We start from the raw sequence: 20,367 nt of genomic DNA on the forward strand, positions 1-20,367 counted from the left end.
GTTCTAGAAGAAATTTCGAAGTTGATAATCAGATATTCGGTGGAGTTGAGGGGACTTGATCGCCAGGATGAATTTGATACCCCCCGCTAAAATGTGCGTGTCATTTTAGCGGCTTTGATGCCAGCAATTCTGCCAACAAAATCGCAGTTCAATAACAGGCTTCAAATATATCAACATGTCTGATACGTTCTGTAGCTATATACTCAGATATAAACTCAATGGGTAAAGCCCGATAGACCCAATGGTCAGGTAGGAAGAGGTATGTTGAAAAATGAAGCTGAAGTTACAATCATTAACGATATACATTATGGTAGCTGGTTCAAACTCTCCAACAATACAGGCATCTGCGGGTCCATTGTCTTCTAGGCTCTGATGGCATTATTCGGCTTTCCGAGGGCTTCACTTGAGCCATGCTGGTCGAGGAGATCTGATTTTCCCTTATTCCGAGAAATTTTACTACATTTTCAATACTGTGCGACACCTTCTTCAGGGTAAGGTAGTCTAGTTGTTGAGCTGGGGAAGATGATCCCGAAGTAAAGCCATAAGTGTAAAACGTGTGATGAAAAAGTCAAGAAAGTCATTCACAGACAGTTATTTACCACGCGATGAGAACTATCTTTGGCTAGGAATATATAGTAGGTAGGTTACCTGTGAATTGATATCCGCATAAGCTGCACTCATGGGACGAAGGGACAAAGGGACACAGTTTGAAGACAAAGAAATAGGAGACAAGAGCCAAATTGGAGTCTACTTATACAATACCAGGACAAAATTACTATTCCTGACTGCGGGCTAGCAAATGAGAAACTGCAGCCAAACTGTCTTTTATGATGATGGTTCCTGAAAATCGATCGGACCTAAGGTAGGTAGGGGAAGAAAGCCAAATTGGCCTGGCCAATGACGCAGTGCATTTTGGAATTTCCGACTCTTGGCCATCAGGGCCCATCCCCAGCATACCTAGACTTGTCTCAACCATAAGCTCCTTGACCATGAGCTCTCGAGCAACATGGCGACTCTGTGGGCGCAGTCAAAACACACGCCATTGGCCGCTCTTGGCGACCATCTCCTTTGCACAATCGCCAGCTTTGCTACGAATCCCATCACGTCACATCCACAATGACGGTCCAAAGAGCTTGAATCCGCTGGTCAACCCCCCCGATGTCACGCGACCACCACCGCTGACGCTGCCTCGACGCCGAGACTTTGAGTCACCGATAAAATACTACTTCGAGCTGGGAAAGGGGTATCTAAAATTCTACAAGGGGGGCATAAAAAATGTCTGGACGAGCCGACGTCTCCTCCGCGAGAAGCTTCAGCGAACTCCAGTCGATGACCGGCCCTCGATCTTCAGACCGCACTACGTCCCAAAGACGTTTTCCAGAGCAGATTGGGTTCTTCTCTGGAGGGTACGACATGATATGATCAGACTTCCTCTGTTCGGGCTTATGTTGATTGTCATTGGGGAATTCACTGTTCTGGTTGTTGCCTACGTCGACAGTGTAGTGCCGTACCCTTGCAGGATACCGACGCAGATCTTCACGGCGCTCGAAAAGGCTGAGCAACGTCGCAAGGCTGCTTTCGATGAGTTGGAAGCGAGACATCCTCATGGTGTCCTTAGCCCGCGCGTCACCCAGGCAGTCGCTCGGTCTCACGTCCTCAAGAGCTTGCATCTGAGCGGTGCAATTTGGGATCGCCTAGGCTTCCTACCACCAGGCATGTGGCAGGCCAAGGGACGATATCGTATGGCGTATCTAGAGGGTGACGACAGAAATATCGTCGAGGATGGTGGACCCATGGGACTGCACTACGAGGAACTCAGAATTGCATGCGCAGAACGAGGCATTGACACACTTGGGAAAAGCGAGACTGAGTTGCGGGGGTGGCTCGGCGACTGGCTGCGTTTGACAGCCTCTGACGATATCGATGAAAGGAGACGGCGTATGGCAGTGTTGTTCCTGACCAGGTATGTGCATCTCATGAGGGTGCGTCCGTCTTCACTAAGCACGACTAACACTGGAACCAGACCAGAAAATTGGCCTCAGCATAGAGATTTTGGCGTGCCTGAATGGCAACTATAAGATGTAATGTAGCATATGAAGTTAGGAACAATACAGAAGACAAAAGTGAGCAGACAACTGGTGTTCTCGCGTGTGAATATATACCACTCAATCACACACTCTTGAGTGACTGGTCCCAGCTGTTTGGAACGAACGAACGACTTGGTTTGAAACCGCTGACAGTGGCTTGGCTGGTGGGTTAGTAGCTAAGTCGGCAATACGCCCATAGCGTATAGTCTAGGGGAAAGGACTATATAGATTTGTATGTAGTATATGGACCTCAAGTATCATTCTGAAAGGCATGTCATGATAAGCTGACCTTGGATTCCGCTCATGTCAGCCTCATAACCACACGCACGTATTTGAGCCACAGATAGAGTCTAGGTTCCGAGTTGATCGGTCGTAACAGGGCTGATCAATGGCTTGGATGGGATTGAATTGGAGAAAAGCACGTGGTCACCTTCTGCCGATGACCGACTCGGCCATTGAGTGTTTCGGAGCTACCCCCGCGTGGAGTCTAAACCGATTGTGTGAAGCAGTTTGTGGGGGAGAAGACATGTGGATGATCTCATGGCAGATCCGCCGAGGTTCACATCACATGCAATATCACTTAACGTTGCAGCGCGCCCCCAGATTCTTTGCAAACTTCAATCCATCCACGACTATCTGTCGCGTTTAAAAACCTCGGTCGAGTCCCCCACGATTTCCTCGTTTTTCTTCCTACCTGGCCACTAGTTTTCTCTATCTCTTTCCATACGGCAATCTCCTGTAAATCTATCCAAACCTTTAATCGCAGCCATGTCTCTCAAGAACGGTACGTCAGAACAAGCCACCCTATCAAGATCAGCGTTCCGGGAACACAAGCTGCTCCCTCTTCCCCAGCTCCTCGCCTCGAAGACCACGGGAAACTGACTGCCAGCCACAGACAAGTTCCCCGCCTCAGCCGCCTTCGACGCCATCCAAGCGGCTATCAACGCCAGCGATGCCGATCGCAAGGATGCCATCAAGCAGGGCAACGGCGTCTACGCCTTCACCCTCAAGAACGCGAGCGGTGATGAGGCCAGCTGGCACATCGACCTCAAGGAAACCGGCAAGGTCGGAACTGGCACCGGCGCAAAGCCTGATGGTACGTCGCGATTCTGGCGCGCTCCGGCGCACTCGGAACATACATGACTGACCTAGATGCCTCCAGTCACACTCATCCTCTCCGAGGAGAACTTTGGCAAGCTCGTCGCTGGCAAGGCCAACGCTCAGCGTCTCTTCATGGGCGGCAAGCTCAAGATTAAGGGCAACGTTATGAAGGCGACCAAGCTTGACCCTGTGCTTAAGAAAGCCCAGGACAAGGCCAAGCTGTAGATGAAGCGTGCTTTTCTGACGTCTGGATAGCATTTTTATTTCTTTTTGTATGATATCAACTTGCTTGTCACTAATCGCTCCGTACCACCTGGATGCGAACGTATAGAGGAGTATTTGCGTCAGTGTCAATTTATCATTTTATACACTGAGACAACCCATATGTCCTCAATTGTCTTGATGGCTCGGCGGCAAAGATCCCCTTCCAAGTCCCTGTACTAAACGAAACCGGCCGCTCTTTGAAGCTCACGCCGAGCCTGTTCGCGTACTTCACGAACAATCTCTCCTGTAGGCTGGACCTTATGGATAAGCCCAACACCAGTTCCCCTGCTCATCTTAGTTTAAACACACTTTGCAAGGCACAGACTACTCACGCCCAGGTATTAACGAGATAACGAGCCTGCTCCTCTGAGTAATCTTCTTTGAGGCTCCGTTGACATTCTTCCAGGCTTGCTCCCGCGAGGAACTTCTCATGGACAGGGCCAACAATAGCACGTCCGTCGTAGAGGGGCCCCCAAAGAGGACTGTTGACTATTCTGTCATTGAACGTGGACCTGAATCATGTCAACCATAGGCTAATTCCCTGGGTCAGAGCGTAACCATACTTAAAAGTTGACACGCCACCATCCACAGCCTCAAGGACTTTCTTCTTTCGTATCTCAGGATAGTTTGATTCGGGCGCAATAGTGAACTGCAAATTAGCCTGATAGGCAACACGAACCGGCTCAGCTCTCACTTACTTTTGTCCCCATAACAACACCCTCGGCACCTATATCTCATCAGTCTGTCTCTGTAAACCATGGTGTTAACTAATGGTACTCACCCAGAGCCAATGCTCCTGCAACACCTCGCCCATCTGCAATACCTCCTGCAGCCACAATGCTTATTGGTCGGTCAGGAAACTCTCTATCCAGCATATCTCTAACTTCAGGTACCAAGCTCACAATGCCGGACCCTTGACGAAACTGGTGGCCTCCAGCATCTACACCCTGAGTCACGAGCACATCCGCACCGTCTTGTGCTGCCTCTCGCGCTGCAGCAACATTGCCGACCTGGACAAACACAATCGGGGGATGACCCAGAGCCTTGAGGCTAGGGATTATCTTGCTATGAGGCCTAAGGTCTCCATCTGGAGCAAACAGCCATATTGCCGCAGGACGATACTTGGCTATAAGAGGCAGAGCCGTCTCATCAAAGTAGCTCAAGGAGCTATGACTTGTTATGAAGCTAGCCCCGACACGGAGTGGCCTATCAGAGGGCTGATCGGCTTCGAGAAGTTCGCGGACTTCATCAAAATGGCCAATAAGTCTATTAATGTGCTCCGAGTTTGGTTCAATGTATGCCAGCGAGGGAAGAAATCCTGTCATCGAATGTCAGGCTAGCTTAGAATGGTATGAATCACGTATTTTGGAGTGAGAATACCAAGGCCCCCAGCTCTTGTAACCTCAGCCGCCATGAGAGGCGTAGCAATGCCGAGCATGGGCGCATTGCTGATGAGGGGACTCTTCGCCCAGGGGAAACGGTTGAGAAGCTGTGAAGAGCTCATTTCGACAATCCGATACAGTGATGTAAACTCGAGCTTTCGGATTCGGTGACAATTGGGTTATGTACACGGAGAGTTCCAGCTACAACTCATCCTCAGCAGAGAACCGAGATGTAACCTCGGCTGACGCTGATTTGTCATATCCCGTGAGTTGGTATTGTTCGATCTCTTTGCCGTTACGTACATACATACATACAAAGATAGACTCGGCCGAGATTTAATCATTTCTTATGAGCAATAATATGTTCCAATTTGTGAGTACGGCCATCGCGTGTATTACCGCCATGGCCAAGTCGAGTTATCTAATACCGCTCCACAACCTCAGGTGGTTTGTTGTTGAGAATCATATCAATCTCCTTCAAAATCTCCGGTGTCAACTTTTTGACAACAGCCACAGCTCTGACGTTCTCATACACCTGCTTAGGACTGCTAGCACCCGTTATAGCAGAGCTGACATTCTTATTGCTTAGTACCCAGGCTAGAGCGAGTTGACTCTGTTTGAGACCAAGTCTGTCCGCAATAGGCTTCAGTTGGTTGACCTGCTCAATAATAGCCATCCAGGTATCTTTCCCTGTTTGCTTCCAGAAACCATTGACCCACTTGATCTCTTCGTTGGCGAAGCGAGAGTCATCAGGAATGCCGTCACTATATTTTCCAGACAGGATACCTTGACGCATAGGTGAGAATACAGTCAGACCGAGCCCAACTTCACGATACAAGTGAGCATATTCCTGCTCTACCTTGACTCGATCCAGCATGTTATAAGCGGGTTGCTCCATAATTGGGCCTATCAGACCCAGTTTGTCTGCATATCGCCACGCCTGTGCGATCTCATCGGCATTCCACATCGAAGTTCCCCAGTAGAACGCCTGTCAGCTAAGTCAGTCCGCGAGATACAGCCACCACAGGTGAAATGGTCAGGTTTACCTTTCCTTGATCTATAATGTGATTGAACGCACGAACGATCTCTTCCATGGGCGTTCGACGATCAGGCCTGTGCGCGTATATGAGATCGACATACTCGAGATCCAACCGCTTGAGAGCACCGTTAATCCCCTCGACAATGTGCTTTCTCGAAAGTCCCTTATTGTTGACGGGGTTGTCTCCAAAGGCTCCTCCCCAGTAGAGCTATATAGGATTTCTTAGCATCGTTACATGATGAACCGTGCATCTATAGCACAAGTATGGCGGGTTACCTTGGTAGAGACTACCAGATCATTTCGTTTCCAACCGAACTTCTTGATAGCCTCACCCATGACAATCTCGGATTCACCATTGGAGTATTCTTCGGCACAGTCAAAGAAGTTGACACCGCAGTCATAGGCGGCCTTCATGCATTCAAAGGTGCGTTCTGTAGAGCTAGTCAGTCAATACCTCCTTGAGTCTGTCCCTTTGAATACTAACCTTTATCGATGTGGCCACCGTATGTCAGCCATCCTCCGAGAGAGATTGCAGACACCTGAAGACCTGAGCGGCCCAGGAAGCGATACTCCATCTCGGGGATGTCTTCTGGCTTAGCCATTGCCGTGACCATGACTCGATGATTAGGCTCTAAAGGGAAGGGCTGGTTGTGGTATACAGTGATAGTGCTGCAGTTTTCTGTGTCAGTGCAAGCTCACCTTGTCTTTGGCGGGATTTAGAGCCTTTTGTCTTGTCATGTCATCAGTAATCAAGCTACAACCCTTTGAGGTAGACCGATAATTACTGCCGAGTGTCCTTCCTATTTCTGACAGTTGTCTCACGCGGGGTATCCTTCACTAGGTATGAGTTCTTTTTGATCGTTGATTGTGAACTCGATTCCATAGAGTTGGAGCCAATACCTCGAAGCATGTAACAACAAACAACACACACAGCATTTCCTCAACAATTGAGGCCGCTGATGCATGATCTCATCCTCTTAACAATACATATATTAGCTCCTTATAACGTTAGGCGTCGCGGTTATCTCATGCCAATTAACCAGTGCTCACCCCAGTTACCCTGTACCACTAAAATACCTGCCATTATCACGACGGCAATAGACATCCTCTGCTACTAATGTATTGGTAGCCGAAAACTTACCCAGTGGCTTGGCCATTGGCATAGAACGGAGTTTAGTACATCCGAAATACGTGGTCTAGAACCTGATGCCAGACCAAATGTTATTTCGTGAAACCCAGCTCCTACACGACAAGTTAAGAGCTCCCACTAAACTTCATGGATTGACTCGGCAATACCACTAACCGAGGTCACATCCATGGTCATGCTTTGACTCGATGGCAGTGGTCGATGAGACAGACGATACAGTTTATGGCATACGAATGCCTCGAGCACACCAAAGGCGACCACGGAAATCAGGCAAATAAAGATTTGTACTGGCAAGAATGAATGAATTTACCATGTTCGAGATTGTCATTAGCTGATCTTGAGCTGAAAGTACGAACGAGAGTGAACATCTAGCTTCTAATTGGATCAAGCCGAATTTATACATGTCTTGTTAGCGCTAGGCTGGCATTTCGGAGATTTCGCAGGGAAGAGGAAACCAAATCTCCGAGTGACGAGTGACACGCCTGTTTCTCGCAGAGAGAGGATAATAATAATTAGATAGCTGGAAACAGGGAACATCACATATGACGAGAGTCTCAATTTCAAAACCCAGATTCTGCATTCTGAGTGGAATGCCAATGCCACACAGAGTACTTAGGACCTAGTTTGGCATTCAAACATCAGTAGGTAGGCATGAAGTACCTTACTTACTGACGTCGTGAAACTGACCAGGCAACGGCTTCAAGAGGCGAACCCAGCTTCAAGCACGTAACACGATGTGGTTCATGTTGCGGTCCGCAAGCTGGCAAACTGGCCATGTTACGATGTAGCATGCCATCTGCCCAAACATAGCAAGAGTATTTTGTTAGTTGAAATCGCAAGTCAAGGCGATGAAGAGGGCATTGCCACTGAAGTTTCATGTAAAGCAGTTGTGACTAGAACATAATTCACTCGACTGAGCGCCCAGGCGCCCAAGGGTGTGGCAAAAATTTACGCGTGCAGCGATTGTGTGCTGGCAACTGTGGCGAGTGTTGACTCGTAAGGAACCTGCAATTACTGAAAAATTACGGAGTACAGATACAGCTGACAAAAGACAACAGCTCGATAGCGCAACAAGGGACACACAACACAGGAGAAAAGGGATGTGGATGTAATTATGTTGAGATCCGAGTTGACGAGGACAGGTCGACAGGGCATAACAAGGGAAGAATTAGAGCCGCTTCTAGCGGGGACCCCTGGTCAGGATATCTCTCTTCTGGGCCAGTTGCTCTACTGGGATTGGGGTAGCTTAGCAAACCTGCATTATGTATCCGTATTTTGTGGTGCCTTTTGGATAAGGTAGGTTAGTAGGTATTTAATCTCACGGTTGTGACGGGCTTGCTCGAGAATCACATGGTAGGACGGGGACACAAAGCCCAGAGCACCAATTCACTGCAGAATGCCCCAGAAATACATTGTATACAAAATCTATTGCTTCGTATACGATAAATGAAGTGAGGCAAAAGAAGACTGGAAATAAGGATTGGAATTTGGACCGGATGGATGGGCAACGGAACTATTCCACCATGAGCCAAGTGCCATGGGTCAGTCTAGTGATGGACGGGCGCTAGCAACGTCTGAACTCTTGGTGTGGCTTGTTGCGTCCCGTCATGGATACATGCTTTTCTTTAAAATGTACACTAACAATACCCTTTGGCAGGGAGAACGGTCGAATGAATCGCTAGACTGGACTGTAACAGCAGGAGAGAAGAATCTCAAACGAACGACCGATTCCGAAGCTTGAACCTTGATATCCACTACCTAGGCACATAGTCGAGGATGTCGGATCTTGCGGTCAGTAGAAGCGCGGCATTTTGTTGATGCGATGCAACGAGGAGTATTGCCTTGTGTTGTACATACACGAAATAGTGCCAAGCACACACGTAGAAGCACATGTCCATATGTACGCATACACAAGGATGCACAAGCTCCCCATGCACAAGCCGTCGATCTATTTGCTATGTCGAAATTGGACTTCGTTTATTGACCGGCCGCAGGGTCTTGAGTGACAAAGGCCAGAAGCAGTTTCTCGCCGACAAGAACCTTGAATCTCAACATCCAAACCCATGTCGATAAAATCACAGACCAGATGGAGGGCCAATGTTAAAGCAAGGTACCAGGCAGTACCTGACCCGAGGCTGGGAAATTGCCCTTGGGCCAAGGTAGAGTTTTGTACCCCGGCTCTGCCGTTGGGGCATCCCGAGTACTCCACTGTCTAGTGGCCAGCGCCGAGTCAAGTCCTTTCATTCATTCTCCTGCAAGAGCACAGACGGACGCCCGGAGCGGTAGGGAGTTGTACGGGACGAATGTCGTGATGATACACATCGCAAGGCCTTTGTTGTTCCAAGAGCGGACGGTGTAAATGATTCGGTGATCAGTCCTCAAGACATCTCTATCAAGGCCTCATTGAAGCATCTGCTTCAGAAGTGAAGATGCATGAGCTTGAACAACTACTCACCGACATCTTGACGTCGACGGCTGCGTGTCATTCCCATTGGCATTGTGCAGGTGATGTCTTCAAGGCGCCGCTGGCAATAGACTTTTCATGCCTATTGTCTCTTGACCTGCGACTCGAGGTAGGATTGGATGCGACTATCGTTGCTTTTCCTTGCTTGGGAGCGAAACAATACCATTGACTCAAGGTAAGGGAACTAGAGCTGCAAGAGACACTCACGGGAAGGGTTAGTTGCTTTAGACAACTCCCAGATCAAGCCGCAATGCACAGTGTTATTCAGTACCTACTGTTAAAGAGTTTATTTAAGGATAACACCTCCTTATGTATATATTCTACTCTATGATCCTTGAGTTTTATATGGGCTGGAGCCCAGACGATGCTCATGGTGCTGAACCTTGAGCCTTAAACAATGGACACACGGACACTCCTTACCTACTGAATCCGGCTGGTCTTGGTCTGGCCTAGACCCTCTGTAAGTCGGGGCTGGCAGCCAAATTGATTGTCGACTCCTGGTTGGCGAATGCTTTCAGGCCCCTTCGCTTGTTTCTGTAGCGTTTCCATGCCTGTGGCTGGGGGCCGGGGGTTCCCTAGTAGTGGAGTTGTCGCTGATTTCTTTGAGGTGAGGTGCCTGGGCTAGCCCGGCCTGGCGTTGGATTGGATGGCCTGGGCTTCTCGTTGGCTCAGGTCAGGTCAGGTCCGCGCTTGGGGCCTGGGGCAGGTGCTTCTACTCTCTCCCCGTCCCAGTCCCGTCTCTTGCTTCTCTTCCCCTTTCTCAAACTTGATCTCCCCATCAACGTTACCGACATCGCCTTCGATCTCTCTTGGGGCTTTCCCCTTCGACCGCCTTTCCTTTTGACTGGAATCGATCGCCTCTGAGCTGCCTGGTTCTATTCTTTTTTGGCATCTCTTCTTTGAATTGAGGTGAGTCAATTTGATTTTGACTTCGATTTACTGGAGGTGGTCTGTTCAGCGTTGTTGTGGTCCCTCCGACAGGGAGACAGCTCCCGAGCCGTGGATATCGGGTTGGTTGCAGCACTTTGCCAATTCTTTCTGGCCAAACCGTTGCATTCCAACTCTTTCAGCATACTTACAGAGTATGCAACGCTTCATCGGCCTCATTTCTCATACATTGCGTCTAAAAGGATCTTCTCGGCGGCGCCTTTAGGAGGGTTCTACTGCGGCTGGCGGCTGTGCCGTTGGACTGGAGGTCTATTTTACCGCGCCTCCAATCAACATCCCAGTACCATGCCAACAGGACGGCCCAACTTGGTCAATTCATCGCCTCATCCTTCAGTCGCCCAACCGCGAGCAGCGCCACAGCTTCAGCTTCTTTTCCTTCTTCATTCACTCGCGTGCATACTGCATCGCCATCGTTCAGTTTCATCAAGACTAACTCCTGCGTCACGCCCCTTCTTAGGCATCGTTTTATTGCACCAGTTTCGACATTCAGCACGAGTTACGCCCTTATCCAAACGACCGACCCTCCTGCATCAGTCTCGATATATTTGCAACGGTGGTCCCCTGACTGCCCTCGCCGCCTAAATGGCTTCGTCATCATCCAACGTGGTCGGTGTTCACTACCGAGTTGGCAAGAAAATTGGAGAGGGATCTTTTGGTGTTATTTTTGAAGGCACCAATTTACTCAACAATCAACAAGTCGCTATCAAGTTTGTTAGTACAGCAGTAGCCCGGCGTTTCTGCGCTGCCATGGTGTTGGATTTTCTGACATTGCATTAGGAACCTCGCAAGAGTGATGCCCCCCAACTGCGAGATGAGTACCGGACTTATAAAATCCTTGTGGGCTGCCGTGAGAAGACCCGTTCCAAAACAAAGCAGTTCGCATGTGCTAATACAGATTCAGCCGGTATTCCAAATGTTTACTACTTCGGCCAGGAGGGTCTCCACAATATTCTCGTGATCGACTTACTCGGTCCTTCCCTCGAGGATCTTTTTGATCACTGTGGCCGAAGGTTCTCCATCAAGACGGTGGTCATGGTTGCCAAGCAAATGCTTTCGAGGGTTCAGACCATTCACGAGAAGAATCTCATTTACCGCGATATCAAGCCCGACAACTTCCTCATTGGCCGCCCTGGCACCAAAGCTTCTAGCGTGATTCATGTGGTTGACTTCGGCATGGCCAAGCAGTACCGTGACCCGAAGACGAAGCAACATATCCCATACCGCGAGCGAAAGTCCCTTTCTGGAACTGCACGATACATGAGTATCAACACCCATCTTGGCCGTGAGCAGTCCCGTCGAGACGATCTCGAAGCTCTTGGTCATGTCTTCTTGTACTTTCTTCGAGGTGGTCTTCCTTGGCAGGGATTGAAGGCGGCCACCAACAAGCAGAAATATGAGAAGATTGGTGAGAAGAAGCAGACAACTGCTATCAAGGATCTCTGTGAGGGTTTCCCTGAGGAATTCTCTAAATATTTGACGTATGTCCGAAATCTTGGCTTTGAGGATACTCCTGACTACGATTACCTCCGGGAGCTCTTCACACAGGCTCTCAAGAACACTGGCGAGGTTGAGGATGGCGAGTATGACTGGATGAAAATTTCTAAGGATTCGGGAAAGGGATGGGATTCGAAGAACCACAGCGGCGCGTACCTCCACAACCCCAATGTGCGGCCTGGCCCCTCTCAGATGGAGCTGCACAGCGGCCACCGTCCCGGGAATACCACCTCTCACCAACAAGCACAAAACCTTACTGTCGGCCGTTTAAACGCCGCGCAACCCCCTCCTCCGTCTCCGATCAAGCAGATGGGCAAGCAGAGAGATCGGCCAAGCGCCCCCGGCGCCTTGTCAGCGCAGAGGGGGAGCGGGGTTGGGGGTCTTCGGGACATGGCCACGCCCACTGGCTCGACCCAGGCTCAGTTCCAGAACAGTGCCCAGAACCTGCCTCAGCAGCCGAGGACGTCCCAGCAAGGCCAGGCGACTCAGACCGCCCAGGCTAGTGGCCAACAGGCCAATCCTCAGCCCAGTGGCTTCCAGAAGCTGATGAAGACCCTATGCTGTGGGTAAACCTATTCTGGTATACAGCTAAGAATTTTCTTTGTTTCTTCATTGCTGCGGCGTTGTGCATCAGGATCTGTATTATGTCGACAGACTCCGGTTCAAGAGGATTACCCGATTTATTTAGAACCGGGTCGCGGTTGATGGTTGAATTGCCCAATTCAAGCTCAGTCTAGTTTATAGATGGATGAGGTGGTGGATGCATAGGCACAGTAGAGCTCACCTCGACCGAGTTGGTTCGAGTCACAAACGAAGTCTAGGTCTTTCGCCCATGCATCTTGGTCACCTTCAGAAGCGCTCTGTTTTCGAACACGAACCCATCATCTCGGCATTATAGAGCCCTTGGCCGCCTACGAACCGTTCTTGGCAGTCGATATACTTGCATGACACCCCTTGGAGCGGAAGCAGATCTCGTTTGGGACTACGGCGGAGGACACTCCTTTCTCTTGTCTGACAAACCATTACGAAATATACTAAAACAACGTTTAATCTTCAGCGCAGCGCAGCAAGGCGCAAGGAGATGGTGCAGGGCAGCATTTTTGGGTTTGTTTGGGTTGTTTCTTCTCTTTTTTCTTATGACGCTGTCCATAATAACTTTGTGTAATCGCACACGAGACGAAAGCCATTGCCGGTGTGCCTGATGGCACTCAGTCTTGCCTGGTGTAGATGGAGAGATCAGCTAGCGTGGGGATGAGTTTGAGGTTTACAGGCTTGGTGATTTGTTGTGAAACGAAGATAGAGCACTATAGGGAGTTCTCGTTCTTTTGGCAATTTTATAATGGGAAAAGAAAAAGGCGTCGCCATATTTATCACAGTCCTTAGCCACCCTTTCGAGTATGCATTTAGGTAAACGATATAGTAAACATCATGTGCATGTAACATTACACGGCCATCATCATTGAATGATGACCTCCCGCCGCAGCTTGAAAGCCCAACGATCTCTTTTATCCTTTTCCGGTACGCAATCCATCGACACCCAACCCAATAAACGACATATTGATTGTTTCTGGACTCCTGAAGTCCGAGATTCAACTCGCAAACAAAAAATGATCGACCAATCACTCTAGGTGAGCTTCTGCTTGATGAAGAATGACCGAAGGTGCGAAAGCTGCCAGGTGCAGGTGATGCCAAGCACGATGAGCTGGATAATGATCCATCGAATGACACGGGCGTTTGTAGACTCGGATTGATCTCTGAACTCAGCCTCTCGTTCCTGTGCACACATAGTCAGCTTTCTGGTCTCATAAAAAGACATGTTTACGGTGGCACATACACGCTGGAATACTTGTTCTCTGCGGATATCAGCAAGACGAGCGTTGAGGTCCTTGACACGTGATGTGATATCCTGGATCTTTCCCTTATCGCTGCTCTCGATTTGGTTGGTCTCACCAATGACCAAGTCGAGAGTCAACTTGATGCCGCCATTGGGGTTCTTGGCGGAGAGCCACGAAGTGCGGCCAGAGCTGGACGAAGGGGTGAAGCAGATCTTGTGGTCGCCAGCATCAGCGGCGGAGAAGGTAAAGCGGCCAGAAGCAGCGCCGCGCTGAGAAACGACACGGTGATCGTTATCGAATATTTCCTGTTACCTATTCTTAGTAAAAGCCCGAGAGACAGTGCAATATGTTTGTGGACAGCTGTCCATGAAAAACATACGTCGACGTTGATGTAGATGCTGATACCGTCATGCTTTACCCAAGCTGATACTCGGTCATCCCACTCCTCAGCAGTGTAATGTCCAACGACAAGTGTATCCTTGGGCAACTCCTCGTAGAAACATCTGGGGGTTGTGCCGTCGATGAAGAAGTGCAGCGCATTCGCAGCGGCGCTGAGCGACAGGAGAGGAAGTAGGAATTTCATGATGGCGACAGCGACAGCACTGATGTCCTTGAGGAATTGCACGAGTCGTTGATAGGTAGGCACTTGAAGGAAAGCGTCGTTGATGGGAACAAAGAACGATCTGATAATGTGCCAAAGTCCAATGCTTGAAGTTGTTGTAATTGGTTCCCCCTTTGGCTCTGGCTTCGACGTTGGCGCCCGCGAAGCTGCCACGTTCAATGATCGGCTTTGGGCCAGGGGTGATCTAGCACTGTCACGTGCCGATAACTCAGCCCGTTCCAGATTCCCGTCCCAGGCAAAGATGGCGCTTGCTACCATGTAATCCCCAGCAGTTACTCCGTGCTCCGAACTAATTCAAGTCAACCCCAAATTTTCAGACGCGTCAACCAGCATCAGCGGTTCGATCTCAACGAAGAGCATCAATAAACGAAATACTGACTGATGAATCATTGTTAGGAGTGGACCCCGTGCTTGAATTTGATGACATTGGTGATGGAAGCTCGAATTTAACGGATTATTGGATCAGTTACACTTGTCCTTCTTGCTTTTCGACAACCTACGTCCAAGACAAACCTCCACGATGACCTCTTCCGACGTTCGCGATGTGCTAAATTTGGGTGATGGCCTATCAGGTCTGAGGCCGAGCAAGAAGCAAAAGATTGCTGCACCAAGGCCAAACTTGAAGGGTTTGGCTCGTGAGGTACACAATCTGGGGGGCGACAACCCCATTGCTATTGTCCCTGAAGCTACACATTTCAAGAAGCGACGCTTTGCAAGTCGCAAACCTGCAGCGAGATGGGAGATGCGATCGTTCAAAAATTCGGCGCGTACCGATTCAGATTTTACTTTGCGGCACTGGAGGAGGAAGGATGAGAAGCAAGATGATAGTGACGTATCACCAGAACAAACGAGTCAAGGAGAACAGCCACAACTACTCAGAGATGGAACGGAGAACTCTGCGTTTGCAAAATACAACGTGCAGGTCTCAGTCCCGCAGTATAGCGAAGATCAGTACCAGCAATCACTACAACACAATGACTGGACCAAGGAGGAAACGGATTATTTGCTCGAGTTGGCGCGCGACTTTGACCTTCGATGGCCTCTGATCTGGGATCGCTATGAATGGAACCCTCCCGCGACGAACGGAGAGGCTGATGCCGACGGCGATGAGAGCAAGGCCATCGTTCCAGCAACACGGCCACGTTCTCTGGAAGACCTCAAGGCAAGATACTACGAAGTTGCTTCCAAGATGATGGCAGCGCAAAAGCCTGTGCAGTACATGACGCAGCCGGAATTCTCCCTCCATGAACTCATGGCGCATTTCAACCCACAGCAAGAGAAATTAAGAAAGGAGTTTGCGCTCAACGCCTTGACCCGGTCACGCGAAGAAGCCCGTGAAGAGGAATCGCTATTGCTGGAAATTAAGCGCATTCTGGCACGTAGTGAGCGTTTCAACGAAGAGCGTCGCGAGTTGTATAATCGCCTCGATTATCCTCGAGCGGACACTGACATAAATGCCTTCAAATCTTCTGCTGGCTTGCAGAACCTCCTTCAGAACCTAATGACCGCCGACAAGTCCAAGAAACGCAAGTCGTTGATGCCTGGCGATGGTACCAGCCCTTCTGGCACCGCACCACCGCAGACAGCGGCTGCTGCATCTTCGGCCGCTACCGCTGCCGCTGCGGCGCAAGAAGCTGGGAGGCGGGAAAGCACAGCTGCGTCCACGGGGCCTCGTGATTCTACTGGACCTGCCGCTACACCGACAGCTTCGAACAACAAAAAGGGTCAGCAACAGCAACAACAGGAGCGCCGTAAGCTCTCAACACAGGAGGAGCTACTGTACGGTGTGACACATCATGATCGATTGGGCTCTGGACCGACATTCCGAACCGAGAGAATCAATAAGCTGTTCTCACACAAGTCTAATCAACAACAGAACCGCATCACAAATGTTCTCAACGAACTGGATGTCCCTAACAAACTTGCCATGCCCACCGCGGCTACGACACATCAGTACGAACAGCTCCTTGCGGCTGTCAATAGTCTGCTTGATGCCCGCAAGGTATCGGACAAGCTTGATGCTGAGATCAAAGTTGAGCAGGCCAAAAAAGCAGAACGGGAAAAGGCTATGGCCCCCCCTGAATCTGAGTCTACAGTCGAAAAGGACAAGGCAGACCAGGACCCAGGGACCGGCAACGACTCAGAGGCAGGAGCCGCTACTGGAGCGACCGCCGGGAAAGCAGATGGCGACGTCACATCTGCACCTGGAGATACAAGCAAGGATATCTCAGAAATGACAGCCCCTACTATTGAGGCCTCGGACGCCTCGAGCAAGGAAACAGAACTGCTCAATGAAATCGACAAGAACGGGCGTCCTGGTAGCAGCGGTGCCGCGCACAAAAGAAGTGCCAGCGTTCTGAGTAGTGTCAGCGACAAGAGCAATAAAAGACAGAAGAAGTAGGGCAATGTACATGTATCCTCGAAGTACCACGGTACATGGCTCTACGCGCCAGTGACTTGCTGCACGCGACCTGCTGCAGGTAACGTCCCTGCAGGAACACAGGCATCTCTGCACCGACCTGATGGGTAGATCTGCCAGGGCCGGCAGTTGTTGGTTCGAGATATGTCAAACCATGGACAAGGGTTCCGGCGAAACAGGGTTGTACCTAATTTTGGATGTGTACCTGAGAAGGGAGAGGTCTAGAGAGGCCAGGACGTCATACAAACCATCCCTTCAGCATATCTTTGCCACGGTGGACCGCTGCCTGTGGAGCTAAGCTGTGTGACTGTTCAAGACATTGCATAACCCATAGTCCAGACGTGCCTCTTTTGAGGAAGGACCTGGGGTGTGGGCATATGGGCGTCTCGACCACGTGGGGGAGGAATGATACTGCATCAGCACATTGTGTTTGCAAACAAGTGCTCCTACAAAGGACGGACTTGAAACGGCCAGGGATCCGCGCCATTAAAGCATACTGCGAGGGATGCAATGGGCGCTAGGAAAACATGATAAACAGTAGGAATGAGGTTGTGTTGAAGAACATGCATCTCATCGGCGGCTACAGTGAGGCTGCATCCTAATTTAGCAACATGCTCCTATAATTATAACTCCAGCTCCCTGGAAAGCGACCCGTGTTCCTGGTAAAAGATGACCCCTAGAGCAGATACGATACATGAACGACCAGGGCGTGTAGGCCATCTAATGCCTCGGGCCCGCATGACTTACATACGATTTGCTTGCCGTCGACCCTCGACTTGCCTAAACGGGCCCTGGAGCACCAATCGAGTGGCTCAGATCGACTGAGATAGTGCTGCCGCTCCTCTGCAACCTGGTTCTTTGGCGCCGGAGACAAGTAGATGATGATGATGACGGGGTGTGCCTCCTGAAAAGGAGAGTGTGCATGGCCTCTAGATCACAGGAACCTCGTCGAACAATGGCCAGCGCTTGCGAAAGATGAAGTCATCTCGGGCGAGACGCCCAGTATTATACTTGCATGCTGCATGTTGTGGTCGGCGTCTATGGTCCAAGAATAGACCCAACTCGTGGCATCCCAACCTGCAGGTATGATGATTCGCATCAAAGTATCTGATCTAAGATTAGATTGACCCTTGTTAAGCGCCAAGATCTTGGTGATTCTGGAAAACTGTGAGATAGGATGCGACGCAAGGCCGGCGCTTAGCTGGCGGCTAGCTGTGGACGTATGAAGCATTATTGGACACGGAGCACGTGGAGTTAGCACAAAGTCGCTGTCGATGTATTTTTAGATGAAACAAGTGTTGTATAATTAGAAGCTCACTTGTCGGGATATCTTAAATGGTTCATGACTTGCTTCATGGTGTTGAGGCTCTTTGAGTGACGTCTTCAGTATCTATCTATATAACACATGATTGGCTGCTGTAATATGCTGGTTCCTCCTGGTGCAGCCTGTCCTGGAAGCAGGGTCTCCGATAAGTACGGAAGACCCAGGCAATTTGAACATACCTATAGTTCAGAGGTACTATAGGGCTGATGTACGTGCCTCTGTACTCCTGATGGCGCTGGAGCACGCCCAGGTATCAAGTCGAGAAGAGACAAGAAGACCGAACAAACATCAAATCAGCGTTAGTCCGAGGGTTGTCTTGGAGTGCGGGTGGCCTCCACAGCCTACTGAATGTTGTCTCGTTTCTCTATGCCGTTCCAACAAGGATAAATCGATGCATTTGGATATGAGGCGAGAGCAGCATCACTTCATATGCACCGCCGCGGCACGATGCTATGGGGGACAACGCAGAAGACATTATTCGGTGTACTATAGTGGCAGAGTGGCAGAGTGGCATATTCCAAGATAAGGCATCGTAAAGGCCACATCCCATCCAACCAATCCATCGCTAGCAAACCATTCAAGGCTATCCATAAAGCTGGTAAAGCATTGCGTGAAAGAAGAATTTGGCTTCGCCTTGTTGGTCTTCCGGGATCTCATACATAGTATGCCGTGGACTGTTTGCGGCTTGGCTTCACGTGTACACACAATCACGCCACGCTTGATCATGATAGCTACTTCAATTGCACATCTTCCGCGGACGCCGGCGGTAATCTCGAGGATGTCTGTGCCATAATAACAACGCGCATAAGCACAAAGCGGAGAGACACATTGAAACCAACAGCCGGGGTCGGGTTTCCTAAATTTTGACTCGAGCTCATGAGTAATCTCCTACTTGGGTACTGTTCAGTGTTGATGGACTAAGATGCAACTCGGCAGTCGACTACACTTCGGCAGCCTTTAGAACCACCTTGGCAACGGGAACAGCCCTAGTGCTCGCTATGTTCCGTGCTGGTTACATAAAAAAAGAGAACCTGCCGCCCACAATGCTATCTTTCTAGTCACAGGTTGAGCATATTACCCGCAAGGGTAGTATTCGGACCCGCTGATGGAGTTATTTTTGCCATGCAACGAATGCCCTTTGGCCTTATCGTGGTGATCAACCACCGGACCTCCGCACGTCGAGATGCTATTTGACTGTTACCAGCCTGCTCTGATCATGGATCAGATTGGCTGAATTACCTCGAAGCTGTTTCTCATCACGAGAGAAACTGCACGAAAAGATGTGACCTGGAGTGAACACCTTGCTGATTGTCGGAGGTTTGCCAAAACCCCCTGTCAATGGGATGAAGTAGGTGAGTGGAATACGCTGCCAGAATCAGCCCTCCGCTTCCCCGCGCTTTCATTTTCGAAAGTTGCAGCACCGCTGTTGTGAGTGAGGTCGCAACCAACGCGGCGGTGTGCCTACGAGAACACAGAGTGCAGTAATATAGACCTGGCTATTACCTGCTTGGCCATGGGTTTGGAGATAGAGGCGCTAAAATTCCATCATTCCGTTCTTGGGGCATTAGCTGTCTGCTGTGACAATTTTAGTCACGACGGGCCAACCCCATGTCTTCAATAATGAACCAATCACAGGTAGGAGCCGGCTTGTTTCCATCACAGTGAACAAGGAATAGCTGATAGCGTCTCTAGCCATTGGCGGCACAGGAGTCAAAACGCACAATAGGTGAGTTAGATACTGCAGCTAGACTGAGGCGTGGCAAGCACTGATTTAGATCTGGCCCCAAGCGAAATGTGATGCATGCACCGAAAGGTCAGGCAGGGAGTTTAGCATTGTTGGTTAATGATGTTCTGCTGGCGGAGAGCAACAAAGACAAGAATAGGAACATCGGCAATCGATGAGCCAATCAAACTCTTCTAGTCTGGGGCGTTATGCTGTTAACCATGACGTGAAATGTGACCGGGCATTCGAACTCAACTAACGGCACGCAGACATTGAAATGTGACAGAGTCCAGGGCCCATGCTGGCTCACCAGCTGAGACTGAGCATGATTTCCAAGAATGGGCTGTTTTGAGGGATGCATGCCGGTGCCCTTTTGCGCTTAAGATATTTTTGGTGCTGCTTCAGTTGGGCTGGAATCAAGTTGCGTGGCCACTCATCGCTGACGGAACACGGGCGTACAATATCCGGCTGAGTAACTCTCTTAGACATTCAGAAAAGGCCCCAGTATCGAATAGGAT

The 20,367-nt window shown here is 49.9% G+C and overlaps 7 protein-coding genes; 4 read left to right on the forward strand and 3 right to left on the reverse strand.

Annotated features, from left to right (window-relative positions):
* Nucleotides 1–989: 989 nt before the first annotated feature.
* Nucleotides 990–2,078, forward strand: FFUJ_07463 (uncharacterized protein; the record flags this gene model as incomplete). XM_023577719.1 has 2 exons in its annotated part: nt 990–1,963; nt 2,024–2,078. 2 exons carry the CDS (start codon nt 990–992, stop codon nt 2,076–2,078), a joined length of 1,029 nt encoding a protein of 342 aa, XP_023430737.1.
* Nucleotides 2,079–2,855: 777 nt separating this feature from the next.
* FFUJ_07464 (probable peroxisomal protein POX18) lies at nt 2,856–3,413 on the forward strand (the record flags this gene model as incomplete). XM_023577720.1 has 3 exons in its annotated part: nt 2,856–2,871; nt 2,983–3,183; nt 3,250–3,413. 3 exons carry the CDS (start codon nt 2,856–2,858, stop codon nt 3,411–3,413), a joined length of 381 nt encoding a protein of 126 aa, XP_023431443.1.
* Nucleotides 3,414–3,628: 215 nt separating this feature from the next.
* Nucleotides 3,629–4,956, reverse strand: FFUJ_07465 (probable FMN-dependent 2-nitropropane dioxygenase; the record flags this gene model as incomplete). XM_023577721.1 has 6 exons in its annotated part: nt 3,629–3,737; nt 3,785–3,964; nt 4,016–4,101; nt 4,151–4,179; nt 4,234–4,770; nt 4,833–4,956. The coding sequence occupies 6 exons, from the start codon at nt 4,954–4,956 to the stop codon at nt 3,629–3,631; spliced, it is 1,065 nt and encodes a 354-aa protein (XP_023430738.1).
* Nucleotides 4,957–5,255: 299 nt separating this feature from the next.
* Nucleotides 5,256–6,475, reverse strand: FFUJ_07466 (probable potassium channel beta subunit protein; the record flags this gene model as incomplete). XM_023577722.1 has 4 exons in its annotated part: nt 5,256–5,822; nt 5,881–6,081; nt 6,150–6,304; nt 6,358–6,475. The coding sequence occupies 4 exons, from the start codon at nt 6,473–6,475 to the stop codon at nt 5,256–5,258; spliced, it is 1,041 nt and encodes a 346-aa protein (XP_023430739.1).
* A 4,539-nt stretch (nt 6,476–11,014) lies between these two features.
* Nucleotides 11,015–12,496, forward strand: FFUJ_07467 (probable casein kinase I cki2; the record flags this gene model as incomplete). XM_023577723.1 has 2 exons in its annotated part: nt 11,015–11,143; nt 11,210–12,496. 2 exons carry the CDS (start codon nt 11,015–11,017, stop codon nt 12,494–12,496), a joined length of 1,416 nt encoding a protein of 471 aa, XP_023430740.1.
* A 1,054-nt stretch (nt 12,497–13,550) lies between these two features.
* Nucleotides 13,551–14,641, reverse strand: FFUJ_07468 (related to p24 protein, involved in membrane trafficking; the record flags this gene model as incomplete). XM_023577724.1 has 3 exons in its annotated part: nt 13,551–13,700; nt 13,761–14,066; nt 14,141–14,641. 3 exons carry the CDS (start codon nt 14,639–14,641, stop codon nt 13,551–13,553), a joined length of 957 nt encoding a protein of 318 aa, XP_023430741.1.
* Nucleotides 14,642–14,903: 262 nt separating this feature from the next.
* FFUJ_07469 (probable SWR1-complex protein 4) lies at nt 14,904–16,784 on the forward strand (the record flags this gene model as incomplete). Its single annotated transcript, XM_023577725.1, has 1 exon — nt 14,904–16,784. One exon carries the CDS (start codon nt 14,904–14,906, stop codon nt 16,782–16,784), a length of 1,881 nt encoding a protein of 626 aa, XP_023430742.1.
* Between the last annotated feature and the right edge of the window lie 3,583 nt (nt 16,785–20,367).

The sequence above is a fragment of the Fusarium fujikuroi genome, chromosome FFUJ_chr05, assembly GCF_900079805.1.
Source record: "Fusarium fujikuroi IMI 58289 draft genome, chromosome FFUJ_chr05".
Classification (NCBI taxonomy): domain Eukaryota; kingdom Fungi; phylum Ascomycota; class Sordariomycetes; order Hypocreales; family Nectriaceae; genus Fusarium; species Fusarium fujikuroi.